The 11,298-nt window shown below is 28.7% G+C and overlaps 1 protein-coding gene across 4 annotated transcripts in view; it reads right to left on the reverse strand.

The window, feature by feature from the left end:
• Positions 1–11,298, reverse strand: part of LOC130446547 (tyrosine-protein kinase Abl) — an 88,417-nt gene that overhangs the window by 16,733 nt on the left and 60,386 nt on the right. For all 4 annotated transcript variants that reach the window (XM_056782878.1, XM_056782879.1, XM_056782877.1 and 1 more), the window contains one exon: positions 10,264–10,718. In XM_056782878.1, the coding sequence (XP_056638856.1) occupies positions 10,264–10,718 (455 nt within the window). The remainder of the gene's footprint in view (positions 1–10,263; positions 10,719–11,298) is intronic.

An 11,298-nucleotide genomic window follows, 5' to 3' on the forward strand; every position in this document is an offset into this window, starting at 1 on the left:
TCGTATTGATGAACTTTTAATCTATTTTCCAAGTTCTGAGAAGTCTGTCTCAAATATATTATACTTATTGAATAATTCAATATTTGTTTGGAGAGTTCCTGTACATGTGGATTAATTTCATTAATCAATAGATTATCCACAACATGAATATCAAAATAAAAATCTTTAGTATTTATTCGAGTCTAATCTACGATTTCCTCAAATCGTTATTATATATAAAGTAATAAATTAGTGCAAGTTTCAATATTAATTAGGGATCATAAGCAAAATCGTAAATTGGAAGCATTGAATGGAAATAGTTGAATAAACACAAACATAACAGTGCAAAGTGATTATGGATCCAGAAATTCCACACTACAGAATTTCCAGTTATATGTGCGTCACCAAGTCAAAACTCGGCCCATTTTCATTTTCCTTAAACAAAGACATCTTTGAACTAGTAACGAATTTCTAACAAGAACTTTCATTATATTCAATCTAAGACGGCGACATTTCAAGTACAAATAAAATATGAAAAACAAAGTTTTTATCCAAAATTAACAATCATATTATATAAATAAAAGGAATGTATTCGTTATAACTTTGTAGGATTTACAAAATATGAATAGAGTTTTCATCTTATACCTACTGCTGTAGTTGAAGGATTTTCTTCAATAAACTTAAATGGTGTAAAATTTGTTAAACAGTTTTACGTTATTCTTGAATATTTCCAATTTCGAAAATAGTTGATACTAACGAATTCAAGTGATTTTTGTTTTGTTTTTTTCATTCCTAATGTTATGTATTGAGAAACTATTTTTTAAATTTCTGACAAATCATTCATAACACTCACCCTATTAAAAAATCCTCGTTATCTAACAACAAAAACAGATTGTACTAAAATGAGCTTGCTAAGAATATTTGTTCAGAATATTTTTTACAATTTTTTTTTTATTAAAATTGATTGTAAAAATTACAAGTTTATGAAATAAAAAACAACTTTTACACTACTTCATACTTTGACGACTGTATACTTCCTTGCAGAATATGATATATAAATGGACAGTGGCTAGATAGGATTAACTCGATCCGAGATTTTTTCAAGAAGTATTTTAAATTTAGCTTTTTTGAAATGCTTAGACCGCACTTGAAAAATTTATATGAATAAACACTTCTGTTCATTAAAATAGCATATAAGTCTGGGACAGATTTTTGCAATTTTATAGCTGTGTAAATTTACTTGACATTTATTGCCATTTTTTATCAATATCAAATTAAAAGATAAGTATTTGAAAAAAATTGTAATCATATCATAATTATTAACCCTTTCCATCCAGCCGACTCGGGTAAATCCTTAGCATTCAGCTTTCAGTTAACTGAGGAGGCATTAAGTACTCTTTCACTTCAACTGAACTCAAATTAATTATTGAATTATCTGTCACTGACAATGACTCTGATTTACGCAGAGTCTATGTAAGTTTATGCTTTTACAACGAACAAAAGTGTGCGTATAATTTAATTCTATTATTGTAGTTATTTTTTTAGAAATAATGTGAATATTTGTGTGTGTAAATCTAAAAAAACAAGAAAAAGCCTACTTTGGATGAACAGCTCATTATACAAACTTTTATCAATAATGTATTGTGGTATAGGATATGATGTGAAAATAAATACCAACAGGAGTGAATGTATGGAGGAGTGATAAGTATAGATACAAAATATGTTTGTTAAAAAATAACAGAAATAAAACAATGACTAGCCACTATACATTCAGGTTTTAAATTACTAGAAGTAATGATGATGAGAAGTTATGAAAAAAAGATTTCTTGATCGGTTTACAATAGATTTGCTCAATAACGAATATCTACCTATTCCAGTAAACAATAATCTTAAACTGGTTAATTTTCAGAGCATAACAGAGTAAGTAAATATGAATACTGCTATCAACTTTATGACTCCTTAAAAACCTTTTATTTCAAATATTTAGGTAGAAAACTTTTCTAATTTGACTTGTTTTTTTTGTGATAGTATGGATAAAACACTACACATCAATATGTCTTAAGTATTTAAAAGACAGATACAAAAACAGTCACAGATATGCAGTATTATTCATGAGAATATTCAATTTCAATTGCAGGGAATCCAAATCAAAATTTAAACGTCATTATAACTATATTACTATTATATTTACTTACATGAGAATCAAATTTATTTTGAATAAATGCTATAGATTATTTTGAGGCATATTGTTTCTTATGATGTGTCAGGTACTTCATATTTGTAATCATCAAGGAATCTTTCATCAGCTAGATATACAGAGTATCGGAACAACAAACAATGCAAATAATAATCAAGTTAGTCTTTATTTTAGAATGGAAGGGATAAAAATACATTAGAATCTAAAAAAGGTTAATTGAATTTTTTTGCACTATATTTATAATGAAACTTATAAACTCATTTCGTAGATAATCTGTCTAGAAAAATAAATTTTGACAATGTTTTCAAACAAATGTTTAAAAATATCATCATAGGCGCAAAATATTTTATCTAATCTTTAAAGATTTGTATTTTTAAAATAAATAATTTGAACAAAAAAATCTTTTGCAAGTACTCATTCAAGTACTGCGTTTAACATCCATTAGTGATATAACACATAAATGTGTGAAAGTATTTGGACACGAATCAAACACAATATTCTGGAAAAGCTGGGACAAGTAAACTTCTCAAAGGGTTCACAAATTTTTGGATTAAACTTAAAATAGAAGAGTGCCTCAAAAATTAACATTAATAACAAATTAAGTTATACTTTTATTGGTTCATGTGAATGTGTTGTAGTGATAATTGAAGAATGTTATTATTTTTAATAAAGATGAAAATGACAGATTCTTGATGAAACGGATGTAAAAAATAATTACGCAATTGTATTTGCTCATTCACTTTTTGACTTTACCAATTCTAACTGAAAATTCTCTATTCGAAACAATGGAAACATTACATATCCAAAAACTTAATGAAAAAAAAAACGCAGAATAACATTAATACACAAAAGTTTTTAATCCTTCCCTGAAAAATAGTGTAGAAATTCTACATAGATAATCCTTATTTTCATAATTATGTGAGGATATGTGAAATAAAATTTGTAAAATATAATTCGAATCAAATTGCAATTTAAGTATTTACCTCAGTACCGACACAGGAATATTTCAATGCAATTGAGAAAATATCTTGTATTTCAAAAAAAGAACCTACATCTTCAGAGTTAATATTACGATTTTTATAAGAAAATTAGTAAAAAAACTGAAAAAATTAGTAACTGTCAATAATATTATTCAAATTAGTAAAGAAATAAAATTATAGAACAAAGAAATTTGATTGTACTTTTGTGTATTGGGATAAATTTGAACATCATCAATAGAACATAAGAAGAAATATAACGGCAAAAACCTAAATAAAGAAGAAAGTAAACTAAAGTGGCACTAACAACAAAAATATATACTTTTCTGAAGTTCCTTCAATTTATTCTCTATACACAAAATTTCACATTTTATCGCTTTCAAAAATTAAAAAAAAATGATCAAAATTATGTTTTCACACTACTGTGCCAATAATTAGTTTGCAGGAGAGTTGATACTTGGAAAACAGTAGGACTACCAGTTTTATTAACCAAGCATTGAAACTAAAAAGTGGGTGTGAGGAAACCTTTTCAAAATTTGGCTCCAAAAAAGTGAATTAGTTATCAAAAAAACTGAGACTGGATATAATGAAATTAAATAACTATTTTTGATGAAATTCTTTTGGATAAACAGAAACACTCAAATATTGAAAAATCACATTACATAATATAGTAGATGATTTTAATAGGTTTGACAAAAATAGACATTTTTAGAAAGTAATAATTTGGTCACTTATGAAATGAAGAATTTCGATTTTAAGATAAAAAACAACAATCTTTATAATTTATCACTTTTAATCATAATTTGTTTTTCACATTCTAAAAGTAACCAAAAACCTAATCAACTATCAACAATATTTATTGCCACATATACTAATTCAAGTAGTTTTCATTAATATTGTTTTTGATTAAAATTACTACATTATTTTGTTGAAATATAATTATATTGTACTCTGTATATTTAAAGATGTGAAACACATATCTACACAATGCATTTATGAAACCAATATGAACACCTAACTGATACATTAAGAACACTATTATACTTAGAAAATTTGTGAGTGTTATGTATGCAAACATTTTAGCATATGAAAAATTTATATTATATAATTTATGGCAGTTATTTTAAATAAGCGTATACTTGTTTTATTTTAAAACTCGTAGTTACCTATGCGCGTTGAAAATTCATATGTCAATTTTTAATAATGCAGAGCCAATTAGAATGCTGTTTTGTCCAATCTCAACAAAAAGGCACTTCGTTTGCGATCGGATAACGTAGAAAAATCAAATGCCAATAGATACCATCACAAAATTACCATAGAAGCCCATAACAAATGAGAAGAAATTATTGATAAGTTGAACTTATCGAGTTGAATATTGTAATATAAGATGTAAAATTTAATTCATTTTTATCGCTGTTGATAAAAAAACATCAATAAATGTAGTTCAAGCACATCGCCAAATTTATTTTAAAATAACGTCTAGTCGGAATTAACCGCGTTCTGATTGGGCAATGTCGTTAGGAAATGAACGTATACCATGTATCAACCTATTAAGGAACATATCTCATTAGTGTAATTTAAGTGTAGCTCACTGTCTGACTTTTCAGCAAACCAGTTTTAGTAAGAAGTATACAACATTAAGGTTCATATTGTATTCACAGTTTCGGTTTGACTTTCACAGCTTATAATTGAAATTCGAAGCGCCCGATCTCTGGTAATAACAAAAACTGGTTTTTCGATAAATAAAAAGCATTTATTAAAACTATAAGTAATTAAGTGATATAAAAATAAATAAAAATGAAGGCATCAGCCACCAATGGCACACACAATTAAATTCCAAAATTCACAAAATCCACAGATGTAATATACGCCGACAACATCCGACCACACAAATCAGGCACCATTCTACTGATTCACAGATAAAGAACAACACATCCAATGTATCATCTATCTAATGTATCAACAACAAGTAACTCCAATTCAACCAAACAAAAATGATTATAATATAGAATTAGTTATCAAAACATAAGTCAATACTTAATACAATATCGTGCGAAAAAGCTAAAATATTCAGTTTGTTGTTGGCAAAAAATAGGGATCAAAAGTAAAAGAACCTATCATCAAAATTAAAAGTGAAACTTCAACCCAAATTTCAACTTTTAATTAATATCAACCGCTTTCCCACGAAAACCCTAATGACAACAATGGGTCAGTGAATACAAATCCTGAAAATTTAGATAATACTCCCTAAAACCTAACCTAACCTAAAACCACCACCAATATATATTTACTTGGTCAGCGGCTATAAAGCAATGCTCAAGGAGTTGGCAACTGTAACTAAACGAAATTCGTTCACTACTAAAGCAATATCAACTGACATAATAAAAATTAATTCACTAACTATTGACTCACAATTATTAAACGATAATGGACTGACCCCTCAGACTAGAAACTACAATTCAGATATAACAAAGAAACATACCGTTTAAACGATTTTAAAAATATGTAAGCAAATAAAAATCAATAATTCTATAGGAATTGCAGCATGGAATGCAAAAGGTGTAAGTAATAATCATTCCACTGATAAAATTGTCAAAATTCTATAATGTAATAGTGTACAAGCGTTGAACTCAAAATGGATAACAGAGCAATAACAATTGCATCAATGTATAGACCACCCCGACACAATATAAGTCATAAAGAATATAATGAACTATGCACTGAATTCAATACGAACTTCATAATAGCAGGCGACTGGAATGCAAATCATGCAAGGAAGAAGGCTATTAAAAAGTATCCAACAAAATCGAATACATATATTTTCAACAGGAGAGTCAGTCTACTCAAATAAAATCTCCGACTTAGTAGACTTTGCACTAACCAAAGATATTCCTGACATATTCAGTGAAATTGAACCAAGCTAAGATCTAAGCTCTGACCATAGTGCAGTAATGAACCCTGAGTAAGAATCCAATTTGGAAAAAACTGTTACTAAAGTTGCTCAATGATAAAACAAATTGGAACCAGTTTTACGAAGACATTAATGATAACTTCTAGTTAGAATGGAAACTAAAGAAGCAGTTTAGTATGTATCTACACAACTACTACAAAAAACCTGCCTGCCAATTTACACCAGTGAATCACAAGTACGAGAGTTGCTACTTTAGCTTTGAGATATGGCAACACTGATATAAATATGTTAAATCTGACATTGTTATCAGAAGTTTGATAATTTTAAAGCTATTTGAGTTGTTTACACATACTTGAAACATTCATCTTGGTTAAAAAATGGAATTAAATCGCGAACATTTTCTATGCCTCGCTTCGACTTTTGGTGACGAGGCACCTCCTCGAGCCACCATGTTTCGCTGGGTTTTCGGATTCAAATGTTGTCGCACTTCGGTGCAATATGAATTTCTGAAGATCGACCAAAATCGACTGCTGTGCCAGAAAACATGCTGTGAGTAAAATGATATTGCAAGATTGTCATATGACATACCGTGAGATTGGAGCATACTTGATCATTAGCTCCACTCGCATACATTCAATATTGCATGAACATTTGGTTGTCAAAAAGATTAGTTCGCGTCTATAAGATCGTGACAAGCGATGAATCATGAATCCATGCATATGAACATCAATCGACTGTATGGGTCCTTCTAGATGAGCCAATTCCAACAAAAGTTGTTCCCGCACGAAGCACTATAAAGCAAAAGTGTATTGATCTAAATTGAGAACAAGAAAGGTATATCCAATTATAAATATTTGTTTTTATTTGTCATTTCAAAACTTAAGTAGCAAACCTCGTATTTGAAAAAAGTGTCACTGTTACATGGGTAATGAGTCGTCTACCTATTATCCAAATAATTTCCGAAAGTATTCTGTGTGTAATTTATTTAAAAATTATATTAAGGGTAGAATATATTTCATATATGATAAACTAAATATGAAATCATAAACAACTTTTTAATAGTAACAGGAAATAAAAATTTACAGTGTACTATTAATTTGACTAACAGAGTTAATGGGAATTATTATTCAAAAGATTTGTTATGTCAATAATTTTCCATTTTTTAATTTCTAGTCTGTATTGTCCATATGTTTTTGTTCGTTTTCATTCCAAATCGCTGCTCCAATAAAAGCTTAATAATATTAATATTTCAATTAATAATTTATAAAATTCGCTTCAGTTTTGTCAGTTTAAAGGCCATGAATATTAATAGTATGGATATTTCTACATTTGTTATTTCTTATATATCCTACTAAATGAATTCAGTATTTCTGTACAGTTAGACTATTAAACTTTATAGGTTGTAGACTACTAATTATTCAAAAGGTTATTTATGTAATGTATCTCTAATTGCCTTCTCTGAAATTATTTTGAATTGCACATACATCACGATACATATTCCTCCCCTGACAAAAATTGCTGTATCTTAAGTGTTCTCAATAGATCAATGATCAATGAAATACATTGTATGTAATTTAATTTCATTTCCGTACATGATTAAACAATGACTTCATTGTGTTTCAGCTGTAGTTGCTATTACACGTGAATTAAAACTTACTTCTCCAGAAATAGCTGCTGCTGCAAATCAGGTATGTTATAGTTTAATCCCGGAACTATTTTAGGAAAAATAATGAAAGATCAACAAATCATGTATATATTGGCAAGAGGAAAAGGTCACCTTGTCAAATTTGTAGAATGTTTTACTCGCATATTTTAGTGAATTATGTCATAAATTAGAACCCTCTACTTTATAGTCGTGTTATTTAATGTTAAAAACTATGCTTAATATTAACACTACAGTAGAAATTAAAAATTATCTAAGAAAACTTAAGAGAAAATCAGATGGCTACAAGCTCTGCAGCCAAAATCGAGAAATTCATTAAAAAGCGTCCGATGAAATGTATCTACTTGAAAGGTTATTATCATTTCCGATCATAAATTTCCAGGTATTGACAAGGAATATTAAAAAAGTATTTATGATGAAAATTATTCGCTTCTGCAGTAGCTTAGCACTACTTTGCTGGCCTAGCTAGAGGTTGAACGTTAGACGCCCAAATACGATATCTCTTTTTTTAATTTTTTCGGCTTATGGAAATTATGGATACATCTAGAAGGGAGGAACAGTACAAACAGAGGAACAATAAGTTGTAGACATGTGGGTTCCGCAATTCTTATACAAATATCCATTACAAAAACTAGAGTGTCAAGAAAATTCACAATAACTGGTGTATTTTATGATATTTATAAAAAATACAACGAACTTCGCCTTTGGACACAAAATTTTTTTTGTAAATTATCAAAAAGGAAGATGTAGTTTTGAAGACAACTTCCAGAAAAAAATTGGTATTATGTCAATAACGTGGAAGGGATTGAAAATTTCGATACAATGTATAAAAACAAGTATTTCGATTCTCGAGTTAATTGGGCTGTAACTGAGTGAATTCGTGATTTGCGTAGACTGAAATCAGATTCTCATAATAATGTGAATTCGATTTGCCGGTTATACACAATTGATATTTGTGAATTCGCTCTCCGATTCTGAAAACAGCTTTGACAGTTCGAATTATTTATTCACGACTTAACAGTGTCCAAAAAATTGCAGCATAATCTTTTATTATTTCTAGTTCCACTTAATTGGAATAAATTTCTCAAAAGTGGGAGAGAAGATTAAATCATATAGACCGAGTGAAATTTATAAAAAATTGGAATTTTCGATGTGTAAAAGAAGGAAAAAAATTACTAGTACAAACCAGAATGAGTAAAGATGTGAAGATTTATTAATTTATTAAATGAAGGTAAGTGATAACCCAATTCAATTATTCAAATATCAACATTATTATCATCATCGCCGTTTATTTGTTTTTCAATGTGTAATTGATATTTTTATTATACCTAAATGTAAATTTTGAATGACATTAAAATTGAAGTTCTCGTTATTTGTTATATCATTTCACAATTATCTATTAAAGCCGTAGAAAAAGTATAGTGTATAACTAATGCTAATTTCCCACTCCTATACTCGTTGGAAATGACTATAACTCCTTGCTCATTAAACAATATACTATTATAATCACATTACATTGTAATATATTATACAGGGTCGGACAAAAAAGCAATATGTAATTCAATAGTCGTCAAGGCATTAGCCAGGAAAGTAATTGCTTTTTCTCCTTTGAGGAATGGCAGAATACATTTTCGAAATATTGAATTATCAAATTAAAGTTGAAGATAATGGTTTCTCAATTACATGACATACTCACTGCCGAAGTGAACATAAAAAAACTGTATGCGCAATGGTTACCTTGAATTTAAACATTAGTGTGGAGATACACACAAGCAAAATCGACAAAGCCTTTTTCGTCATATTTTAACACAATAAAGATAAGAAAAGAAACGTTTGAGGCTAAAAATCAGTTTAGATACGATGTGAGAATGCTATTATATATGAGGATACCTCAAAAATGAGAATTTTCCTTTGCTTCAGATTACTACAAACTTTGCTGCTCACGTGTAATTCATTAATAACTTTATGACTATGAGGGTATTATAAGAGATACCAATGAAAACTTTTTCAAATATGCTTATGGTTACACTCATTTCATTAAATACTATTAAATGGATTATGATAGATAGCTGTCACTTCCCTTATTATAAAGGCTGTACATAAAGATTCCTAAGATGTTGAATTAAAATACTGATAATCGTTAGTCAAGGTCAAAGTTGAAACATTTTGATCCCTGAAAAATAAACTACAACATATTTAAATTTCATGTATCCTATTTTCAACACTAAACATATTAACATTCTCAGTATTTTTTATGTACTATAATTAAAACTTGTTATTCTCTTAGGAAAACTTAACTGACTGATTGCTTCTCTTCAAAGTACATAGAAATAGATGTCAAATCCCAATTACATCCAACATGAGTTTTCAAATAATCCTATCTATATTTGTGTAGCTGTTAATGTTACAATTTCGATTATTAACGGTAGACTTGTAAGATAAAGTGATCCTTACAAAACATCTCAATATTATGAAATATAAATCATTAAAAAATTCGCGACCACCTACTATATATCCAAACAGAACACTAACTCACCACTTTCTGAAATACTCGGTGGAGGAGGTAACGGTTCTAATGGGGAACCAACAACAGGAACATCGGAATCGGCACTGATGGAACTTTTACCATCTTGACTTGGACTAGTGAGAGTAAGACTGGCACGCTCCTTCCCATCATCTTTAATATCCTTATCAGTTTCCCTTTTTTTCAAACTAACACCGAATCTCGAACTTGCTTCCTCTACAGAAGGTTGGAGGGTACTAACATCGCTAGTTTCAGACGGTTCGGTCGGTTGAGATTCGCGAGATACTTTTTTGGTGGTTAGGGGTGATCCAGGAATGATTCGCTTTTTTAGTTCTTGGGATGAAGTCATTGTGGACGTGTTACAGTCTACTTGATCAACATCAGATCCATCAAATTCTTCTGGAGGTGGTGGTAAATCTGTAGGCGGGGGAGGGAATTCCAAATCAGCCAAAGTTGGTTGGATCGATCTGAAAAATTGAGATATAGAGAAATCTAAAACCTATTATATAAATTAAATAATGGTCTACTCTGTTCAATTAGACGTATTTCCATTTCAAAAATAGAAGAAAGAAATATATTTAATAATTTTAAAAATAACGATAATATATTTATATATATATATATATATATATATATATATATATATATATATATATATATATATATATATATATATATATATATATATATATATATATATATACTGTCAGTGTCGATATCATATTTTGATAAAAGACTTTTCTTCAAGTCGAAACGTCAAAATTTTAAAAACTATCAAAAAAAACTAATTTTGAAAATAACACCAAATTGGACTAACTTCAATATATTTTCCGAGCTTTCGAATACTTATGTATTCATCGCCTGGGACTGAAATTATGGTCAAATACAGTATAAGAAGTATGTATAAATGTATAACAATAATAAAATTTTACTTACAATAATTAATTAAGATTGCCGGTGATTTTTGATATTGTTAAAGCTTGTAAAAATTTTTAAACAAATAGAATAGACAATAAATTTTACAGGTTGTTGTTGGTTGTTAATGGC

This window comes from Diorhabda sublineata, chromosome 7, assembly GCF_026230105.1.
Source record: "Diorhabda sublineata isolate icDioSubl1.1 chromosome 7, icDioSubl1.1, whole genome shotgun sequence".
NCBI classification, from domain to species: Eukaryota; Metazoa; Arthropoda; class Insecta; order Coleoptera; family Chrysomelidae; genus Diorhabda; species Diorhabda sublineata.